The sequence below is a fragment of the Callithrix jacchus genome, chromosome 2 (assembly GCF_049354715.1).
Source record: "Callithrix jacchus isolate 240 chromosome 2, calJac240_pri, whole genome shotgun sequence".
In the NCBI taxonomy this organism is placed as follows: Eukaryota; Metazoa; Chordata; class Mammalia; order Primates; family Cebidae; genus Callithrix; species Callithrix jacchus.
This window is the reverse complement of record NC_133503.1, coordinates 126,680,700-126,704,952: the sequence shown is the minus strand read 5'-3', so window position 1 is coordinate 126,704,952 and position 24,253 is coordinate 126,680,700. Positions and strand designations below refer to the sequence as shown.

Genomic DNA, 24,253 nt, shown 5'->3' with positions numbered 1-24,253 from the left:
CAATGTCGAGGGAAGGAACTGGGAAATGAGTTAAAGTGATCTCTCTTATCCAGCCTATCCTCCATTATCTAGTTTGTTTTGAAATCTCCAGTATCAAAGTGGATGAGATTAAATCCTTGATGGTCAGGTTGAAACATGGCATTGTGATCTGGATTTGGCAGATGTGCTTTGTGGGCTCTTTTTCTACTGGGACAATGGAAGGTTCTGTGAGGGCATTTCATCACCGAGAATTCCTTACCTCTGGCTGCCTTCTCCTCTGGGCTCCTATGCTCTGTGCTCTGGATTCCTTTGGACCACTGCATTGATTGGCCAGGGACCTTCTCTGGACTTTCCTCTTGGGCTCCAACCCTCCCAAGATAGCACAGCTTCTTGGTGTTGAGAAGTCCACATCTGGCCCACAGGAAACCCACAAACATTCTTTCTCTGCCATATTCTACAACTGTACTCCATTCCCTATACTTTTCACTGTCCTGTATCTGTACCCAGTGAGGACAGCTTCAGCCACAGCCTCTTGTCTTTGAACTCCCCAAAAAAGGCATTGAAGCAGCAGTCCATGTATAACTGAATATATGACATCATCATAATAAGAGGAAAAGCATAGTGTTTTATTTCTTTCTGACTTTCTCACTGTCCTTTTCTTCCTTTATCAGTAATAACATACTTAATATCAATCGCATTTTTAAAAGTAAATATTTGGGGGAAAAGGCAGTTTGGTTTTAAATCCACCAAGATTCTTGAGCTTTGTATTCAAGAAAGCTTTAAAAATAAAAGTTGGGCAACGAATTTGAACCTCCAAGAGTGACTCTGCTTTTTAGGTGACAAATCCAAATAATGTTTAAAATCCCTGAAAAACAGAAAATGACCAGGAGGTTCATTTTAAATATACTCTCTAAATCATGTGAGAATTTCAGGCCATAAATTATGGCAGAAAGATAGTTGACAATAAATATTTTTCTTCAATTCAGTTGCTCTGAAGAAGAGAAAGACTATGTTCTCAGATAAAAATGTCATTTACATTCTTATGTTTATATATACCTAAAGAGAAATATGACTATACCTTAAAGAGAAATTGAAATAAATTATATTCCTATAAGTTTAAAATATCAATTAAAAAATAAAATTCACTAAGAGTTATTTCAAGGAAATAAGGTAATTTAATGTTCATTTACATTTTAACATATAAGACCATCAGTACAAAAATGTACTAAATATCATAGGTACATTTATAAATAAAAAAGTCATTGATAGTCCAGAAATTTATCTAAGCAAAATTAAAAGATTAATCAGTATAACCAAAGACCAGAATCAGCTGTCTTAGGTCAATCTGTCTATATAACTTAGAGTAAGGCTAGTAGTAAGGTATGAACATGGACATTGTGACATATTTTATACATAGAAAAATGCACAACTAACGTTCTAGCAAGAAATGAAAAAAAAACACATGTATAAACATGCAGTTTAATTAAATTCATCTTAAATGAGGACACTGAGAATGATTATCTATACTAGAAAATGTTATTCATTTTCAACAAAATACTACCTTATCATCAAAAGTATGATATCATCAAAATACTGCCCAATAAACTCCTATATGGATTCCGTTGCTTTACTGTATTTATATTCGGTGAATCATTTATATTAATACATAGCTCTTTAGAAGCTTGTAATAACTGACTGCCTTTAAGAAGGCCAACTTGGACCTCTGAAGCTGTGCATAAGGGACTACTGCTGTACATGCTGTGCTGTGATTTTCTCTTCATATATGCAGATCCAACTGGGAGGAATCTGAGAAATTATTTACTTTTAACATATGCCCGCTTTTCCCACAAATAAGTTTAAACAGTTTCCAGTAAAATCCCTACATATTAAGATAGTAGATGTAAAAATAAAAATAAATATCCTAAGTGATTGGGAGCAATAGGAACCCAGACTAGGATACTTACTGGATTTGAACATTAAGCTTGTCTATGTAGATAAAATAGTTTTTATAGTTCTCATTACTTGATGACATGGGGTATCTTTATACTTCAGAAATTATAGTATGTGCTTCCTCGAATTTAAATAAAATATATTTTAAAATATACTGGTAAACTACCCTAGCATTGATTCACTAAACAAATATTTATAGTACACCTACCATGTGACAGGCACCCTTGAAAGATATAAGGAAAAAATCTGTATGGAAAATAGTCATAGAACCCTGCTAAGTAGTGACAAATAACCGCAACTGATCTAATTCAAAAGACAAGACAACTGCAATGATCTCCGTTGCAATTCACCATGGTGTTCTCTAAGTTTCTGCTTTGGTAGTCCAACCATAAACAAGTGCTTACAGTGCTCTTACTACTCATTCATTTATAAATTCATTTACCCAACATATTTTAAACACCTACTACGTGCAAATCACAATTCTAGGTCTTGATCAGGAATCACAGATGATACAGGCAGAAATTGTCTTTAAACTGCCTGGAGCGATGAAAAATATATAAATAAATAAAAAACAAGAAAGAAAGAATGAAGAAGTGTCTTAACAAGGTTGAAAGAAGGGGGACTTGCTTGCTTGAAGAAGGAGTAGGAATCCTAGGAGTGTTTTTGGAGGATCTGGGTCTGGCATTGTAGATGAGCAATAAGGGCAAAGGCTTTCCAGGCACAGAAAGCAACTCAGCAAGGGCAGGACAATGGGAACATAAGGAGCTTGGAGGACAGACGGCAAGTGGCTAACTTCAGAGAACTATTCCTATATAAAGGGGGATATGAAAATAAATTAGGCAAGTTAGGTCAAGGCCAGATATTTGGCAAGAGAGTAGGTTCAGATTGTAAAGCTGGTGTCCCTAACTGTGACTCTTGCTATTAAAATGTAAATAAGGCATACAGCTAGACTCTGGCCCTCTGGAAATTTATAATCTAATATGTACATCTTCAGACAAAAGTAAGATCCTTGCAATGAATTGTTCCCATACTCTTTTCTTCTACCAGATGATGTTTAGAGTTCTGTAAGTAACTGCATACCTGACACAGTTCAGGAAAGGTCACATATTTAGAGCCATCTCATCTATGATAAAACCATCTTCTACCTGTGTTTCACTTTTTACTTGTGACTGCCAGTTCTCAAGACATCATTTCCCACCAGGGCAACTCTTGTGCTGCATTCCTCTTCTAAGTGCTGCTAGCTCCTGCCTTCTAATATTTCTCTTGGAGGATTCACTGCCTAGGCTGTGAGAATGTAGCATTAAGGCATACACAACTGGGAAATAGTAGCTGACAATGGACTAAAGGTATGAGAAGCAAAGTGACTCCAAGAAAAACAGTGTGTTCACTGTAAACAGCAAATAATGGCATAACCTCCAGCAGCAAAAGTGGCAAATGACTCTCTCAATAATCCTGATGGAAAGCACTGCTCATGGCTCCTTTATCTTTTAGACAAAGAAAGGCACCGCATGCAAGGTAACATTAACATAATCATTATTTCTGGGGACAATTCTAAGCTGAATAAGAGCTTGGAGACAGTTATGCATGGGTGGCCGTTCCTCCTACTGTGTATTTGTATTAAAACATGCATATGTGCAAATGCAACGGAACCCTGCATTAACCTTCATTTCCACCCACCCTTGCTTCCTACATATTTATCAATCATTTAACAATAAAGAATGAAGAAGTAAGTGTCTTACAAAGTTGAAAGCAGGGGGACTTTCCCGCCAGAGGAAGGAGTAGGAATCCTTCCTTTTCTTGCTTCTGCCTCACTTCGTTTCCTTCTGCCCTCTCTCCTTTGCATAATAATTAAACTCTCCATTTTGAAATTTCCATGCCACTGCCACTACAGTCTCTTCCAAGTAAATGATTTAAACAATCTTAAAAAGTTTTAAAAATTATCTAACAATTATTTGTGTAGATAATTTTTATAAACTCTTTATAAACTACATGGCTTTTTATATTCAACAAAAAACTAAACATACTGACAATCTCACAGTCTCCAAAAGAAGGAGATAATGTACAGTTTTCCTCAACTTATTTGGCCACAGGATTCTTGTTAGAGGAAGTATTTTTCTTCACATTAATTTTATAAGCTCTCAAATACACTTACTATTTAAGAGATTTTTTTGGGGGGGAGGGGCTTTTTCAAAGCCCACTATCATGGAGATAGGCAGCTATTAGATAATACATTAAACAATTTATTGGTTAACAGACTAAGGCTCATTCATTCATTTATTCATTCATTTACTTAACAAATATTTATCAAGCACTTATGATGAGCTAGGACACTTTTTAGGCACAGCAAATTATAGCAAAATGTAAACAAATGAAATCCTTGCTCTAGAAAAGATGCTCACTTTCTAAAGAGAAGAAAAACATTAAAAAATAAATATAAGATGTGGCAGATGGTAATGAGTGCTAAGGAAATAAAGATGAGTAAGAGAGGGACAATAAAGAGACGGTGGAGGAAGGTGTTAGAGAATGCCATTGTCTTCCAGTTAGTTGGAGGAGGCCACTCTGGAAAATTCTTAACTTGAGCTAAGACCTAAGAAGAAAAGGAACGGGAGCAAGAATCGTGGTTATATAATAAAGAGGAGGCCAGGAAAATAATCACAATGCAAAGGCCCCAGACTGGAAGCTGGATTGGCGCATTTGAAGAAGCAGATAACAGTGTGACCAAAGCAGAATCAGCAAGATGGAGTAGAGTTGGATATAAGGTCAAGAGACATGAACAGGACGGGTCGTGCCCGTTATTTTTGGTCTCTATAAAGACTTCAGATTCTCCTCGAAATGCACTCCTAAGCCATGGAAGGTTTTAAACACAGAAACGACTTAATGCTACGTATATTTGAAGGGATCAGTCTGGATGTTGTTTTGAGAATAAATCAGGAGCAAGTGTAGAGTCAGCCAAATCATTAGGAACATGTCATAGTGCATAATGCTGCCTTAGGGAAGAAGTGAAGGTGGTAAGAGGTGACTAAAATCTGGATGTGTTCTTAAACTAATCACAGAGCATACAGGAGACACTGAGTGTAGATAACTCTTCTAAGGAGTTTGACTGGAAAGTGTAGAACTAGAACAATAGCATTCAGGGGTTTGCCCCTTCCTTCCCTCAGACTCCCATGCCCCTTCTCTCTTTTCCCTTCTTTTGCTCCTTCTCTCCCTGCCTCTCACCCCATTTACTGAGAAGGTGTATGCTCTCAATTATAAGCTGTTACTTTTTAAATTGAGCACCTGGTGTTTCCATCCCTCTGCTGTGTCATTTAGCTCAGATAAAAGCAGTATCTATTTCTGTTTTATTTTAGTACTGATTTCTTTTACTATGATGAAAGAATAAGTATTTTGAAAACCAATAATACAAAGAATGATAGTTTATCAGCATACAGAACGTTTCGTTGTACGAAACACTATCACATGTATGAAATTGCCAGGGCATCATCAAGTGGAACCTGAGAGTAGGCAAGTGGCCCAGTTATTTCTATTCTAAAATCAAAACCAAGACCTGCTATTATCATTACTTAAAGTTGATATGACTTGTTAAGAGCATAGAAGGAATGGAAGTTTAAGTCTTTTCTACATTTAAATTCTCAGCTCTTTCAACAACCATGCCATCATTATCCAAATAAACTGTACTCATTTTATTTATAGAAATTCAGAAACAATTCCTTTACTTATCAACCAAAAAAGCATTATCAGATGGTCAATAAGAGAATAATTCTCATTTAGAAATACTTCAATTTGAGATATATCTCATAAAATAATTAAAATCTCCTGAATATCTAAGTCTACTTATTTCCAAATGATGCATTGCCTTAAATTTCTCTAAACTTTTAGGCTATGGCATAATTGCAAAATAAATTAGAATGGTGAGAGCAATATCAATCATTCTACAGGTTAACATTAGTAAATATTACATTCTCAAGGCTGACATTAGTAAATATCTACTCTATGCAATTGTGATTTCCAGATTTCTTATTCAAATGTAAATGATGTTTTATTTTTCCAAATCATTGTTGTATTTTAGCATGTAATTATGTTAGCCTTGATTTACATACTTCTGTTATAACGTTTTCTTTAAAATATACTGCATTCCACTATCAAGAGTTAGCCAATGTGAAAGATAAAGTAACACACAGTGTATGTAAAGACAACCAATTTTATGGGCCTTTTAAAAATATCAAAAATAAAAAATTCAACATCTTAAATAGCCATATATATATTTAAGATATTCCTCATACCTGTACATACCTATGTATGTGTGAACATATATTATTTCTCTCTAAATTTCTAGACTCTATCTTAATAATGATGTTGAAAGATAGAAAAAAGTGGCAATTACAAGGCATACTGGAAATTAGGAGAACAGCATATTACACTGCCGACATCTACAGTAAAAAGTTAGTAAAAAGAGAAATAATTATAATGCTACTGAAATTCATTAAAAATATCTTATAACTATGATGCTGATCATAATTGACTTCAAACTATTTTCCAAATATAAACATTGTTCAGCTTTTGCCAAGTGTTTCTTACTACCTTGGTCCAAGCCACCATCACCTCCCAGGTGGTGGAGAGGTTCTACTCCCTACACCTGAACCTATTCTTAATCATCAGTCAGAGGTTGCAGTCATTCTCCCAATAGAAATTAGTTCATTTACTCCCTTGCTGTTCATCTTGCAAAAGTGTGTTTCTACAATTACAATAAAAGTAAAAGTCCTCTCTATGTCTTATAAGACCTTGACTACTGCCCAGACCCTCTTTCTGCCTGCTCTCTTAATCATTCACCATGCTCCAGACATATCTTAGGATTCAATACTTGTTAATCCTTGTGATTCACAAGCTTGACCCCCTGACTTTATTAACATCTCTGCTTGTTACTTGGTAAGAGTAAGCTCATTTGGTCATGCTCTAAAACAGCACTCACACCCCTCTGTTCCATAATCTCCATCCTTATAAAACATAACAAAAATACATTGTGGTGCTGTTATTTTTAATTAAAATTTTAATTGAGGTAATTATAGATTGATATCCATTTGAAAAACTATAATTTGAAGAAATGCTTTAATCAGTTATTCTCAGTGGTTAACATTTTACAAACTGCAGTATAAAATAGAACCAAAATATTGATGCTACTACAATATTCCAATATTAGATTTCTTCAGTTTTACTTATATTGATACGTGTATGTAATCAGCTCTATAGGATGTTATCACATATGTAGGTTTTTGTATCTGTCATCACAGTCAATATATTAAATGGTTCCAACACAAGGACACCTCACGTTGCTTTTTATAACCACACTCGCCTCCCTCTGCCCCTAACATTTGGAAACCACTAATCCACCCTCCATTTCTAAAAATTTGTCATTTCAAAAATGTAATATAAATGGGTCATCTAGTATTTATTCTCTTGGGATTGGCTTTTTTTTTTTAACTCAGCCTAATTTCTTGGAGATTTATCTAAGTTGTTGTATATATCAACAGGCCCTTTTTTTGCATTACTGAATAGCAATTCTATGGTATGTATGTACCACAGTTTGTTTAACCATTCACTTGTTGAAGGACGTCTGTGCAATTCTAGATTTTTGTTATTACAAATAAAGCTGCTATGAATATCCAGGTACAGGTATTTGTGTGAACTTAACATTTTACTTATCTGGGATAAATGCCCAAGAGTTTAATTGCTGTGCTGTATGGTAATGCCGGTGTCACATTTTCACTATCCTTTTCTCCATTCGAATGAAGTTCTGTTACAGCAGAAATTTGGTTATTTTGGTTACGTGATATATTCCACTATCCAGATAAGTGCTTGGTATTGAGTAGGGAGTTAATAATACATTTGTTGTAAAAGTGAGCTTCAGATCCTCATGGAGATTTATTATCATTTTTAAAGGTGCCCTTACAGGAGAAATGAAATTGAAAATGGTTTCCTGGGAAAGACAGTAGAGATGAGAATGAGAGGTGTGGCCATGCCATCTGTCCCCCAAATTGGCCTGAGATATCTGAACCCTGAATGAAAGAGCAATTAAGGAAAAAAGGCTGAGAAACTGTGTTCACATGAAGATTTGTGAGGTTCTGGGGAAAGACACATGACGTTCCAGCTCCCAAGAACACAGTTGGACCCAATGCCATTAAAACAGCTGGGTTTGACTTGACCTCAAACCATGTGCAGTTTCAGTTGGCCAGGTGGCCATCAGCAGAGAACAGTACTTCCCTTATCACTAAGGTCAGAACAACAGTAATGCAACCTGACAAAACTGTAAGTAAGCTCTCATTAATATTTATCAAATGGGTAAATAAGTTATTTCCTGACATGACTGGGGAAGACTTTAGGGATGAATGAGGTCCTACCTAAGCAACTTACTTGGGAGAGGATAGCTAAGAGCAACAGTAATTTGCAAATCAGTATCACCATTGGCTAGAAGGCCTAGGAAATTTGAATTATATGCAATTTTTTAAAAACTGCACTTACAATACTATTTCTATTTCTGGGAACAATCTTTATAAAATTGTAAATTGATTCTATTTATTTATTTATTTATTTAGAGACAGACTCGGTTTTTTTTTTGCCCAGGCTGGACTACAGTGGTACAATCTTGGCCTACTACAACCTCCACCTCCCAGGTTCAAGCTATTTTCCTGCCTCAGCCTCCAGAGTAGTTGGGATTACAAGCGCCTGCCACCATACCTGGCTGATTTTTGTATTTTGAGTAGAGATGGAGTTTCACCATGTTGGCCAGTCTGGTCTTGAGCTCCTGACTTCAGGTGATCCACCTGCCTCAGTCTCCCAAAGTGCTGGGATTACAGACCTGAGCCACTGCACCCAGCTGAATAAGTTCTAGAAATTTGGGCCTATTAGTATTATAAATACACCAACTTCATAAGAATAATCTTCTGGCAAAATTTGTCTAACATTTTTTTATTCAGAGATTATTGGTTTTCTGAACAATATTAAATCATATTAAAACAACAAAAGAAAAAATGTTTTACTGTTAATGTAAAGTATCAATTTTCAAATATTTTGGATTTTATATGTATCTGAGTATTGTAAAAATTACAAACTTTATGTCGATATTGGACTACTGCCTTTGCATAAACAGCCATTCTGTATGTCTGCCATGACTCTTTGCTGGTTTCCAGGCAAAGGAGAAAAACAAGAAAATAAAAATACCTTGGAACTCTGGCTGCTATAGACAAGTAATGGGACAAAAGTTGTTGCAGGGGGTGGATTCAATTAAGTGAGAGTCAGATTTTAAGAGCAGTAAGCTAATATATTTTTCTGACTATTTCTTTCAGTCAGTTTGAAGTTCTTGCTATAAGACAATCCCCATTATCTTAAAGGTTTACTTCAATAAGGTTGTGAGATTACACATTCTGTGTGGGATGATAATGACCTATCCCAAGCTTGGTTTCTCTTTTTGAGCTTAGATTTTTTAAAGCATTGTAACTCTTCACATATGGTTATAGAACACTAATTTTCAGTCTTGGTTGTACATTAGAATTATCTGGGGAGGTGTTTAAACTCCCAGTGCCTACACCCATACTCCAGATAAATTAAGTCAGAATCTCTGAGGTGAGAGCCAGGCATTGGTATTTTTTACAAGGCCCAAGGTGATTCCAATGTGCAGCCAAAATTGAAAACCAGAGTTCTAGATCCATTTGCATCACTTTCATTTGGGTCTTTATTAAATAGGCAGACCTGGCTCCAAAACTATTAAAGTGGAATCTCCATGGATCTATAGTTATTTGGACACCCACATGATTCATATGCACAGCAAGTTTGAGAGCCTTTGGTTTACAGAGTAAATGTGTCTCACACTGACTGGCAAAGCCATTGGCAAGCAGAAAAATTTCTCAAATCGAGTCTGAAAATCTTCTAGGGTTAGAGATAAGTCTATTTTGGAAGTCTCTTTGGAGGTCTGAATTTCACTAATATTGTTATATAGTTTGCAAGTGTCAGTGATAACTTCAGGTAAAAATTAATTCAGTTTTTGAAGTGAATTCTTGGCCTGGCATGCTCATTCATACCTGTTATCCCAGCACATTGGGAGGCTGAGGTGGAGGGATTGCCTGAGCCCAGGAGCTCAAGACCAGCCTGGGCAACATGACAAAACCCTGACTGTACAAAAAACATAAACACTAGCTGAGCGTGGTGGCATGCCTATGGTCCCAGAGACTCGGCAGGCTGAGGTGGGAAGATCATTTGGACCAGGGAGGTGGAGGTTGCAGTAAGCTAGAATTGCACATCACTGCACTCCAGCCTAGGTTACAGAGTGAGACCTTGCCTCCAAAACAAGAAAGAAAGGAAAGAGGGAAGGGAAGGGGAGGGGATGGGAGGGAAGAAAGGGGAGGGAGGGAAGGAAGGAATTATAGAAGGGAGGAAGGGAAGGAAAAAAAGGAAGGAAGGGAAGGAAGGAAGAGAGAGAGAAAAGAATAAGGTGAATTCTTTATTAGGGAATTTTCTAGTGGAAAAGTACACTGTACAACCACCAGTGTATGGTAGATACATCTGATACCAATAACTTAAGCATACCCTGAGAATGACCCTGCATGCCATATGTACCCAACAATAGTGACAAGCTGGGCAGAGGTTACCAGGTGGAGAGCATTAAGTGAAAAGCTCTATCTTAACTGCATGCTTTCTGAAGGCAGTGTTGGCTCTCCTGTCCAGCCTGCTGCCCCTGCCACTCTAGGTCTGCTCTTAAGCCTCTCAAACCAAGTGCCATCCCTTCTGAAGTAAACAGAGGTCTGGCATGACAACAGGAGGTCAGAGAAAACTCTATGAATGCCCAGAAGATAGGATCTGAGAAGGAGAAATCTGTGAGTAAATCCTGGGCTGGCCATGCATGTGTGTGTTTCCTGCTGGCCAATGGCTTTCCTTGGTAGCTGCTATCCTCGACGGATGGGGCCCAGCGCATGAGTATAGAGGTGCCTTGAAAACACTGAAGGATCTGGAAGAGTTGTTGTAGGAGGTGGATCTGACTGAGTGAGGGTCAGATGCCTGAGCTGTGGGAGCCACAGTTGGCTGGTGGCTTCTGACCCTGCTCTAAGCAGCCATAGAGGCTGATCTTATGGTGCAGGTGAGGGCCTGTCAGTTGCAGGACGAGCTGTGACTACAAAGAGGTGCCAGACAAAACAGAGACCCTGGCTTGTCAGGTGGCCTGTATGAAGAGTCACCAACTCCCCTGTACCTCCAGGGAGCAGACCTGCAGGACTAGCCCCTGCCTGGAAGATGGCACACCACAATGTGGGACTACCCCACTGTAGAGTTGGTGGAGGTGAAAATAGGTTCAGGCAGAAGGGTAGAGAGTCAATCATGGGGTGGCTCCTCCATCTGTGGAACATGGAGATAGAGGCCACTATACTCCCCAGACTCAGGTTGAGTAAATTGGCAAAATGGCATCCATCACAAACCACGTGGCCTTGAAGCAGTGCCTCTGTGGTGGCAGTAATGGAGATGGGCCATCCCCCTCCTCAGTTGGGTGGGAGTTTCTGCAAGGTATCCAGGCCAAGTAAGGGAGACATCCCCAGGTGGCCTCTGTGATGACAAACTGTTGAGGAACTATAGGGTGCTCCTCCAGGAATTAGGAAAGAAGCATGCTATTTATGCTGAGCATTGCCAAGGTCCCAATAATGAACTTTTCTCACTGGCATGAAAGACGCCATCTAAGAGTCTTTGCCAAACTAATGGTATGGTGCTCTAGTCTGTGGGTGGGGTTATTGGGGGGGGGCGTGCACTGCTGGGATGAAAGACAAAAGAGCCACAGGAAAGGAGACAGATGAAGGGGCCAATCAGGGTGGCCTGCTAAAGATATGGCATGGCCTGGTTGCAGGAATGCCTACTGTGAGGGAGGAGACAGCATGATGCTGTTTTGGTCGGGCTATGGGAGAAGCTCAAGCCAGAACAGAGTTTCACTAAAGAGCCTCAGGCTCAGTCCACTGCCTCTCCTGCAGAAGGATGGCAGGGGGAGGCACCTTTAGACTTGGATGAAGGCCAAGGTTTCAGAATTCTGATAGGAGCAATGGATGGCCAGGGTGTCTGAGAACCAGAGGGCATATGTAGAACTAACTATACATTGGAAACCTAAAAACAGACTATGCTTGCCTAGTAGATATTAGAGTGGAATATACTCTAATTTACGATAACATTCATCAGTTCCAAGGACAATAGATGGTTATATAATAGCAATAGATGGTTAGAGAATGGAGGGGGTACCTACATTCCATTGCATTGATGATATGTTGATTTATTTTATTTTATTTTATTTTTATTGCATTTTAGGTTTTGGGGTACATGTGAAGAACATGCAAGATAGTTGCATAGGTACACACGTGGCAGTGTGATTTGCTGCCTTCCTCCCCTTCACATATATCTGGCATTTCTCCCTATGCTATCTCTCCCCAACTCCCCACCCCCCGCTGTCCCTCCCTTATTCCCCCCAACAGACCCCAGTGTGTAGTGCTTCCCTCCCCGTGTCCATGTGTTCTCATTGTTCAACACCCATCTATAAGTGAGAACATGTGGTATTTCATTTTCTGTTCTTGTGTCAGTTTTCTGAGAATGATGGTCTCCAGGTTCATCCATGACCCTACAAAGGACATGAACTCATCCTTTTTGATGGCTGCATAATATTCCATGGTGTATTTGTGCCACAATTTTCCCTGTCCAGTCTATCATGGATGGGCATTTAGGTTAGTTCCAGATCTTTGCTATTGTAAACAGTGCTACCATGAACATTCATGTGCATGTGTCCTTACAGTAGAACTATTTATAATCCTTTGGATATATACCCAGTAATGGGATTGCTGGGTCACATGGAATTTCTATTTCCAGGTCCTTGAGGAATCGCCACACTGTCTTCCACAATGGTTGAACTAATTTACACTCCCACCAGCAGTGTAAAAGTGTTCCCATTTCTCCACATCCTCTCCAGCATCTGTTGATTTCTAAGTCTTTTTCCAGCCTTCAGGCTGTAGCCCCTGCCTTATTGTCCCACTGGTTGATGCAAAGAGGGTCCAAGGTGCAGGCTTTTTGGTCAGGCGGCTGGGTGTCATCTGGTTAGATGGTATGCAAGGAACCTGTTCACTGACTGGGAACAGACTGTGGCCTCTCTCTAGAACAAGATGGACTGCTGGGCCTATGGAGAGCTGCTGTTCACCACAGGCCTGCCATGGCAAGTCCAGGGTAAACTCCCAAGTGCTTGGGAGGACTCTCTATTCACTGTGATTGTTACTTGTTTTTGTTGTAGTTTATATTGCTGCTGCCACATCTGGCAGCAGTACTCCTCTGTATACCTGGCCCCTGGGGAAATCACAGAAGACTGATATGATAAAAACATGAGGGCCATTCAAGGATATGCCGGGCTCAGGTGTATGGTAGATGCATTTAATAGCAATAACGTCTAAAGCTAGGTAAAGATTGCCAGGTGGCGGGTGTTAAGTGAAAATGCTATTTAAACCGCATGCTTTCCGCAGGCAGTGGCAGTTCTGCCAAGCCTGCTGCTGTGGCCCACACTGTATGTAAACTTCACCTCCATAAACGCCATGTCACATTTCCTGGCCTCTAAAACCTTGTGCCATCCCCACTGACATTAATAGCAATCCAACACAATAAAAAGCTAAAAGAAGCTGTCAACTTAAAATTATTAAGAGTAACTTAAAGGAAGAATTAATGGTAAGAGGAATTCTAGAAAAGTATGCAGCTACGTAGTGAGCCTGAGCCTCCCCTACCTTACTAAACAAAATGTTTCCTAAAGAATTTTAATTGTTTTTAAAGAAAGGGAAAAAGTAAAGACCAGTATAAATCTCCATTCTATTTTGAAGTGTTAGTTCATTAGGCATACCTAACTTTCTAAAGTTTGTAAAGTATGTTCTGAAATGCCTCATCTGATCTTAACAAATATCTGTTTAGAGAAGCAGGACAAAGGATTATTAGTTGCAGTTTTATATAAGTGTTATTTCCACACTTAACAGTGCGAAGTTCTTAGTGCTTGTTGAAGTGAACTGAATTACTGTGTGAGAAACCTTAGGCACAGGTCCATTAAGTGCCGACGGATGCATCATTAACTCACCAAGACAGAACTGCATCAGAAACTCAGGTCCGACCAGAATTCCTCCCCTCACAGCATGGTTCCTTCAGTATAATTTGGAGATTGAAGATAGGGATCATTCTTTAAGTCAGTAATCCTCAAGTTTGATGTATTGAAGGATCATGTGAATGCCTTTAACTAAATTCGGGGTACCAACCAAAAATTCTGATTCAATAGGGCTGAAGTGGGGCCTGTAATCTATGTGATTAACAAGTGGAACATAGAAGACAAAGCACATAATTGCCGAATATGTGATTAGTCCAATTAAGAATGATCATGAAACAGCAAATACCATTCATTGACTAACCCCGAGAAAAGTGAAATATGGAGGTTACAAAGTGACTCGACTCCAATAAATATTGGTTAAATGTGTCACTGCATCAATCACTAATATAAAATTAAGATCAAACTGACTTAAAGTGGTTAGAGTATACGACTTAAAATAGAATATACAAAGAGAAGTTTTTGGTTGATTTTTCTGGCCAATTTTCTCAGGACTAGGGAGCGTTTTATCTTGAGCTAATGTGATAACATGGGCCACTTCTTTTAAACTGTACTGTTTCTTTCTGGGCTTAGTAGGCTCCCAGATCAGCCCTCCTTTCTTGAAAAGTAGAAATGAAGAAAATGTGTTCTGAAAAGGAATCAAAGGCTGTGGAGCTGTGCACAAATAGAGAAGAACGTACAGAATGCCTTCTGTGGGAAAATGGGCAAGAAGTTCTGGGAATGAAGAAATACTCCTTCCCTGTGGCATTACAGTTGTTACTGGGCAACAAGTAAAATATAATTACTTCTACCCAGTCCCAAGTGCAGCCGCCAGCACAAAACTGTGTGCTTAAAAATGCTTTTCAAAAGTTTGACCTGTAGACAATTTTGGTGCTCAATTCATCGTATAATATACAAACACAGAGGTGTGTAAGCATGCACATGTGTGTATTTCTCATTCTTCTATGGCATTTAAATATATATATATATATATATATATATATTTATTTATTTATTTATTTATTTATTTTTATATATGGCAGGGTGCAGTGGCTCACGCCTGTAATCTCAGCTCTTTGGAGGCTGAGGAAGGCAGATCACAAGGTCAGCAGATCAAGACTATCCCGGCCAACATGGTGAAACCCATCTCTACTAAAAATACAAAAATTAGCTGGGTGTGGTAGTGCACGCCTGTAATCCCAGCTTCTCGGGAGGCTGAGGAAGGAGAATTGCTTGAATATGGGAGATGGAGATTGCAGTGAGCCAAGATTATGCAACTGCACTCCAGCCTGGCGACAGAACAAGACTGTCTCAAAAAAAAAAAAAAGAATATATATATATATATATATATATATTCTTTTATATATATATATATAAATATATATATATATAATTGGATACAAAGTCCAATACTAATCGTTATTCTTATAAAGTTATAACCTCATGCTACTTTCATTACCATGAAAACAATATATAACAGCTGAAATCCAAAACACAATGAGTGCTGGTAAGGATGTACTCTCATACATTGCTGGTGAGGATACAAAACGGCCACGTGGAAGACTATTTGAAGGTTCTCTCACAAACCTGAATGTACTTTTACCATACGATCTAGAAACTGCACTACTAGGTATTTACCCAAATGAGTTGAAAACTTAAGTCTACACAAAAATCTGCACATGAATGTTTATAGCAGTTTTATTTATAATTTCCCAAAACCTAGAGGCCATCAAGATATTCTTCAAATGCCAAATGTATAAACAAACTGTGGAACACATATAAAATGGATTATTAATCTGAGGTAAAAGTACATGAACTATCAAGTCCTAAGAGGAACCTTAAATACATAGATACAAGAAAAAAATAAAGTCAGTCTTAAAATACTGTATACTATGTGATTTCAATTATATGACATTCCGGCAAAGGAAAAACTAGAGACAGTAAAAAGATCAGGGGTTGCAAAGGTTGAGGGAAGTAGGAAAGGATAAAGAGGCGTACAGGGGACTTTTAGTTTAGTGAATTTGTTCTACATGAAACTGTGATGGTACATACATGATATACATTTTCCAAATCCCATAGACCTATACAAGACAAAGAGTGAGCCCTAAACTATGGACTCCAGTAATAAGATACTAGTACTGGTCCATCAATTATAACAAATGTACCACAGTAATGAGAGATGTTAATAAGGGAAATTATGTAGGAGAAGGGATATGTGGGACTCTGTACTTCCTGCTCCATTTTTTGAAAAACCTAGAACTGCTCTACACATTAAGTGTATTAACGATAAAACCTCCAAAACATTTAAAAAAGCATATGTCGTTAATAATGCTAATGTTGGAAGTAATTTTTCCAATTTGTCACATAGTGATAAAATAGTTGTTCAGATAGACCTATTAACTATATATTTGTCACTCCTGTACCATGAAATTTAAAGTTCTTTAAATGTCTAGCTATATTCCAAAAGATGTTTAATTAACAATCTGTCATATAGGACAAAATTTAAAATTGCCCCCCAACATAGCTGTCTAAAAAATTGTTTAAATTTTTTTTCCAAATAAAATGTTCACACTGTATTTGTACAACTCTTATCTTTATTGATTTTCAGTATAGTTTTGATTTTCACAAACCTTAAATATTTGGCCTATATTTATTGTTATTTAAATGAATGTAGACGTTGCTAAGCTATAAAATTATCACATTTGGCTATTCAAAGCCTTATGCAGTATTTCTCAAATTTCAATGTGTACTAGAGTCAACAGGGAATTATTTTGAAATACAGATTCTGATTCAGTTGATTTCAGGTGATGCCTGTTAATCTGCATTTCTAGTAAGTTTCCTGGAGATCCTGATATGTGAACACAATTTGAGTAGCAAGGTTCTAAATATCTAGGTCATAAAACTACTACCAATATGAAAAACAAATCCAGATACCTAGCAATCCTTGCAAGAGTTTAAAGAGCTGTTTTTCTGTTTTTCCTAGCTGAAGAAGCTTCCAGGGCTCCCAGCACTTCTACAGCTGATTTCTCAATATATCCTTTTCTATTTCATCTATAAAGAGGAAGGCTTCCTAACCTTTGTACAGTGAGTAAGCTACCCATTTACTCATAATACTCATGGCTTATATAAACCAAAGATCATCTATTTCAATTTCAATTCTCCAATTTGTATGTCTTCAATAAAAGAAAGATCAAGTGACTAGCCCAAAGTCACTTATTCAATAACTGTAAAGGTCAGGTCTCAAATCTAGGTTTCTGCTTCAAAATCCAGTCCTTTTTCTGTTGCTTCTCATAATGATGCAATGCAGAAAATAGGAACCAGGTGGTTTAGACAACAAAATCCAAGTTCTGAATTGAATCTCTCTGGCTTGGGCCTCCCACTGCAATTCCTAACATTGTTTTAAAACCTTGTTGTGGAGGTGGTCAGATGTAGTAATGCAAAAGATTTCTTTGTGCTTTGAAATCAGTCATGAAATTCAACAAAATTATATGAATGTATAAGCTAGTTTGAATACTAGTATGAGGCTATGAGAGAAAAGACTTGGATTTTCTACCACAGAGTATGGGGACAAAAATAATTTATTCTATTTTGCCAAACCTGATGGTTCTCCTGAAAGAATTCATGGCCAACTATGTATGGGAGTCAGATGCAGGTGGACACATACCTGCTAATACCCTCCTCGAGGAGCCTCACTTATATATCAAAAAACAAATGACAAATGATAACTTGATGTATTCAATAGGACTTCCAGGCCATTAAAGATAACTAAAACTAACCTGACCTTCACAATATAAAGAAACAAGGTCTAGAGATGTGAAAACAATTTTGTACCACAGTATAGATATTTTTTGTTAGAACTAACATTTAAAGTTTCCAAACTTCTGGTTAAGGGCAGGCCTCAACTTCACTCTGACTTCAACAGTAAGTCATGGTAGGAGGGTTAATAAATGTGAACTATTTAAGTGACATCAGGGGTCTATACATGTGTTCCACATATTGTCCTTCCCAGTCCTTTAAGGATGTATTCTGTAAGTATACTTTATACTTATACTTTAGTAAGTATGTAAGTATACTTTATAGTTATACTTTACACATAAAGTCTTTACATATTCTCACCTACTGCCTCCTGGAGCCCATACAAAAAGAGAAAGTTAGGATAATATTACTTTGGGTATAAGGCTTGCTTCTGAACACTGGACAGAAGCCCATCATGAAAATCCTGTTCTTCCAAAGGCATCCTCTGTGAGTTTGTGTGCTGTATGTAAGCAGCTTAGAATTAAGGGGCTCCAGTGGGGTGGCCAGTCTGTTTCCCTCTCGGCACTGTGTCTGATACCAGATTGCAAGAGAAGTAAGGGTAAGTAATATTGTCTTCATGGGATTAAGTGAACATCAAGGCTGCTGAGATTCTGGGCTGCTATCTCTATCTTTCCAGGGCTGTTTTGAAGTGTCCATGAGTGAAGGCTGAGCAGTGATGCTACCATCAGGGAGACCTAGCCTTGGCACCTCTGAACCCATCCTGAAAAAAATCAATAGCCTCTCATTTCTGTGTTGGTGATCTGAACTCTTAGAAACAATTTCAAGCAGTTAAGATGCCAGTTGTACAGAGCACACATGCCCACTCACTACAATAAGTTCCTATAGAAATTATAAACTTTTGGCCATTACATATCTCCAGAAATGTACAAGATACTCATAAAATCACTTTTTTTTTTTTTTTGCCATTGCTTGGATATCTGGCTCTAGCTGACAAATCCAGCTTTGCCTTATCATTCTTTATTTTTTTTTTTTTTGAGATGGAGTCTCGCTCTGTTGCCCAGGCTGGCATGCAGTGGCACGATCTCAGCTCACTGCAATCTCTGCCTCACAGGTTCAAGTGATTTCCCTGCCTCAGCCTCCCACGTGGCTGGGACTACAGGTGTGCACTACCGTGCCCAGCTAATTTTTTATATTTAGTAGAGACAGGATTTTACCATGTTGGCCGGGATGGTCTCGATCTCCTGACCTCATGATCCTCCCGCCTCGGCCTCCCGAAGTGCTGGATTACAGGCGTAAGCCACCTCACCCAGCTTGCCTTATCATTCTTAACACCATTGTCTCATCCATCAGTACAGTAATCATGGCTTTGCCTATTCCTTCCCCACCCTTCCTATTGGGTGTCATTCTCCTGTCTCTGATCAACATCATATCCCTCCTTCAAGACTTAGCTCAAATGTGGCAACCTCTATGAGAATCTCCCTGACAGCTTAGAGTTCACTGTGGCCTCCCTGCTTGCTAAACACCTACAGCGCTAAGGCACCACATCATTCACTTAGCATTTATGTTCATCCCTCCTTCTAAGAAGAAATTATCACTAGTGGGATCTGTTTTGTTTAACCTTCCAAGATAAACAAGAATGAGGATTATAAAAAGAAGTGCAGGTAGCATACTTGTTGAACTTTCAAAGATTTTCACACTAAATAGGCCAACATGTAAGAAGGAGAAAACTGGCTTAAGGGCAGGGTGGCTAGTTTTTCTTTGTCTCTTTTTTTCTGGGTATCATCTCTGAATCTAATCACCAGAATAATTTCTGGAAAACTTAAAGGATATGGCTTTAGGACAAATATAAAAGAGACCAGTATCAGTTTAATGGAAAATCCAAGTTTTCTCAAGGACAGTGGGGCAATAAGAAAACAGGCTGAACAGAAGACTACAAGCCTCCCATCCCACCAGGAAGAGTAAAACACAGTCTAGGAGTCCTCAGCTGTGGACATGGTGTATTTCATGGGAGAGAAGCAGCATTAGCCAAATGCCAGGGTTTCTATTCTAAGATTCTATGACTCTACTACAAACAAGAATGATGATGGCTTGTATACTTTGCAATCAATAATAATAAAAGCAAAATGACTATGAATAACTTACTGTGCTGGCAGTGAATCCCATTGAATCCTCGAGGGCATTTGCAAACGTAGCCTATGAATGTGTCCCCTCGGTATGCTTCACTTATTTCACAGGTTCCTCCGTTATGGCATGGATTAGGAATGCAGGGACCTGAAAGACAGAAAAAATATTGCTGCTTGGTGCATATGCTTAAAAGTAGACATTAGGTCAACACTTTTCAATTAATACTTTTACAGGAAAAAGTGTTTGGGATATTAGTGGCATAGGAAATGTACTGGTTGTATAAACTCTGGAGACTAGTGGCGTGGGTTTGAATCTTGGTTGTACCGCTTCACAGCCATGCCATCATGAAAGATTTACTCACCTTCTCTGTGACTGTTTCCTTTTCTGTTAAATGTCAATACTAAAAAGTTGGCCTTAAGAGGTTATAATACAGATGAAAAGATTTCATAGATATAAAATACCCAGAAAAGTGTTTGTCACTTGTAAAGCACTCAAAAAATGATTAGCAGTAAATTGGATATTATTAAAATTTCTGAATTATAGAATACATTCTGTGTGTTTAAAAAATAATACTGAATAGCAATTTCTGAGGTTGTAGTCACAACTCTAGTAATTTTTTGTCCCCCACTGGTGCAAGTAGCATATGGCTGTAACCACATAAGCCAAATGAATTGGATATCTGGTTGCAAAGCTTTTACAGACTATGAGTTTATGGTGGAGCATACCTCTGGAGAAGCACATTTTCTGCCAATCTAAAAGGAGCAGTTCGTCAAAAGTTGCATATATACAGAAGAGGGGCTGACAGTCATTTTTACACTTTGAGAAAGTAACAGCAGATTATTTAGTACTTGTGGGAGCTAACAAAAGTGTGGTGCTGCTCAGAGCCCTCTTGGAGAAAACCAGCTGCCAGCAGTGTGGTTAGCTGACAACATCCAGCTACTGTACCACAGGATCTGCTGTGGCAGCATTTATTTCAAGGCCAGGCTCCCCAGCCAACAACTAAGCACCAAAGGGGCATAGAGCTAACTGGGCCAGTCCTGCCTAACCTGGGACTTCTCTAATGAACATTCTGTACTCAGAGGTGCCCTGTTGGTGTGGCTGAGATTTTTCTTAAAGCCAGAGCAGTTTGAGGCTTTTTCTATGCAATGTTCTCTCCTCTTTCTCCCTTCAAAGTGACAGGCTGTGTCACAGTCTGCAGGCTCATCCTATCTACTCTTGCTCTCTTTCCCCTTTGTCCATCACAGACGTTCCCCTAAAAAATATTTTACATTTTTATTTCTGTCTTAAAGTCTGCTTCCTGCAGGATGTTAATTGACTCAGGACAAAATCCAGACGAGATTGTGAAGAAGGGAGGAGTTGAAGGAGGGAAACGCTCTCCCTGGGAGATGAAAAGAGACCAATACAAAAAACTATAGTTTTCTCTAAATAAGTCTGTACTTATTTTAATTGGAGAGAGTAGACGTATTTATAAGGAAAAGAAAATCCACTGAAGAGGAAGTTAAGATGAACATATTAGAAAAGGAAAGCAAGAGTAATTAAACTAAGTGTCTGACTATATATGAAGAGGTGATTTTGAGAGCCTTGAAGGAGGATTAGGTCAGAAAAGGAGTGAGTGTGGTCAGCTGAAACAAGAAGGCTGAAGAATTGGACAAATGAATAATAATAATGAGGCAACTGGGTGGGAGGAAGGGTATTGAATAGAGAGTGCTATAGAGAATGACTCCTCCTGCATGGCTCAAAGCCATTAAAAAAACAAGGGCAGGACGATGTGGTGCACACCTGTAATCTTAGCACTTTGGGATGCTGAGGCGGGCAGAGTGCTGGAGCCCAAATTTTGAAACAAGCCTCGGCAACATGGCGAAACTCCATTCCTATGAAAAATACAAAAAAAATTAGCCAAGTGTGGTGGTGCTGTGGTAGTCCCAGCTATTTGGGAGGCTCAGGTGGGAGAATTGCTTGAGCCTGGGAGGTCAAGCCTGCAGTGAGCTAAGATCACACCACTGCACTCCAGCCTGAGAGATAGAACGAGACCCTGTCTCAAAAAACTAAAAATTAAAACTAAACTAAAATAAAACACTTACGGAAAGGAAAAAAATTGCTATCATCACTTCAAGCACTGCCATAGACCTCAACCACGGGTGGGAAGCACGTAGAAGGTGGGCAACTTTGTCCTGCACTGGGGCAGTATTTTACGATTCTATTTCTTCTTCTGAGAGCTGTGTTTGACCCTCCATTTCTTGCAGTTTAAAATGTTATGAAATTCAAGGTTGTAGAGTCTAATAAATACACACATGGAACAGGTAACACTGAGGCAATTGTATAGTCCTGGACCTTGACTTCTCGACAGGGCGGATTTTCAAAAATAAAAAAGATTCAGGGGATCAGTGATATTTATTTTTGCCAGATAGCGCCACATTAAATAAAAACCATGTATTTCTTTAAGTAGGAAGTTTTGTGCTGTGAAGTACATATCAATTAAGTTATCTGGCACCTGCCTGTGAGGTGGTACATTGCCAATGTAGGAGACAGGGAAGAAGGTGAATGACCAATGACGAATTACAGAACAATCTGAACCATTTTCTTTCATTGCTACAAATTGAAAATCATGCTACAGAACCCATCTCTCCTCCTCTTTCTCAGTTTCCACCTCTTCCCTCCTCACAAGTTAATTAACATTTGATACTACCTTACAATTTATAAACTCTTTTCACACAAATAATCTCGTTTATTCCTCAGTATAACGTAGGTGTTTGTCATTGTCATTCTTTTACAGTTTTTTTTAACTGCTCAGAAAAGTTATATAATATTTCTCAATCAATATCAACCAGTGGAGATATTGAGGGCCCAGAGTAAGAATCCGGGATTCTAAAACCTATACTCCTCAGAGCATCAACTAATTGGGGAGGGGAGAATGAGATAATAGTGATGTTAGAGTATTGGCTCATCAATTCACTTCAAATGAGAGTAAAAGTGACAGATTATAAAATTAACTGATAATGGATAGCCAAGCATATAACTGCTAAAGAAAACAATAAATAAATAATTATAGTTAAGAATTATATAATTTTAAGCAAATAAGATTCCTTGGAGATCACCTAATCCAACTTTTCAATTTTCTGGATGAGGAAAAACAACTAAATACAAATTCAGAAATATTCCCTAGAAATCACTGAATATGAGAAAAATTAGGTTTAAGAACTTGTCCCTAGGAGGCAAAATAGTTATTTAAACCAAAACTGGTAAGAAATTCCTGAAGAGAGTGGAGTAATTTACATCAGAGGGAAAATAAGTCTCTCCTGTGCTCCTTTATACTAACAGGATTGGACGAGGAAGGAATAGAAACGGACACTTGCACCTTACCAAAACTAAACCAGGAAGAGGTTGACACCCTGAATAGACCAATAACAAGGGCTGAAATTGAGGCAGTAATTACAGCCTCCCAACCAAAAAAAGTCCAGGTCCAGACAGGTTCACAGCCGAATTCTACCAGACATACAAAGAGGAGCTGGTACCAATCATTCTGAAACTATTCCAAACAATACAAAAAGAGGGAATCTTCCCAAGTTCATTTTTTGAGACCAACATCAACCTGATGTCAAAACCTGGCAGAGAATCAACAAAAAGAGAAAATAATATCCATGATGGACATAGATGAAAAAATCTTCAATAAAATACTGGCAAACCGATTGCAACAGCACATCAAAAAGTTTATCCATCATGATCAAGTAGGCTTCATCCCAGGGATGCAAGGCTGGTTCAACATGCACAAGTCTATAAACATAAGCCACCACATAAACAGAACCAAAGACAAAAACATGATTATCTCAATAGACGCAGAGAAGGCCTTTGACAAAATTCAACAGCCCTTTATGCTAAAACCTCTCAGTAAACTAGGTATCCATGGAACTTATCACAAAATAATAAAAGCTATTTATGACAAACCCACTGCCAATATCATACTGAATGAGCAAAAACTGGAAGCATTCCCTTTGAATTCTGGCACTAGATAAGCATGTCCTCTCTCTCCACTCTTATTCAATATAGTTTTGGAAGTTTCAGCCAGAGAAATTAGGCAAGAAAAAGAAATAAAAGGCATTAAATTAGGAAAGGAGGAAGTCAAATTGTCTCTATTTGCAGATGACATGATTGTATATTTACAAGACCCCACTGTCTCAGCCCAAACTCTCTTTAAGCTGATAAGTAACTTCAGTAAAGTCTCAGGATACAAAATCAATGTGCAGCAATCACAAGCATTCCTATACACCAATAACAGACTAACAGAGAGCCTAGTCATGAGTGAACATCCATTCACAATTGCTGCAAGGAAAATAA

The 24,253-nt window shown here is 38.3% G+C and overlaps 1 protein-coding gene across 3 annotated transcripts in view; it reads right to left on the bottom strand.

Moving 5' to 3' along the window:
- The window catches only part of EDIL3 (EGF like and discoidin domains 3), a 463,765-nt gene that overhangs the window by 231,108 nt on the left and 208,404 nt on the right, over positions 1-24,253 (bottom strand). For all 3 annotated transcript variants that reach the window (XM_035291243.3, XM_035291244.3, XM_035291245.3), the window contains one exon: positions 19,940-20,068. In XM_035291243.3, coding sequence (XP_035147134.3) covers positions 19,940-20,068 — 129 coding nt within the window. The remainder of the gene's footprint in view (positions 1-19,939; positions 20,069-24,253) is intronic.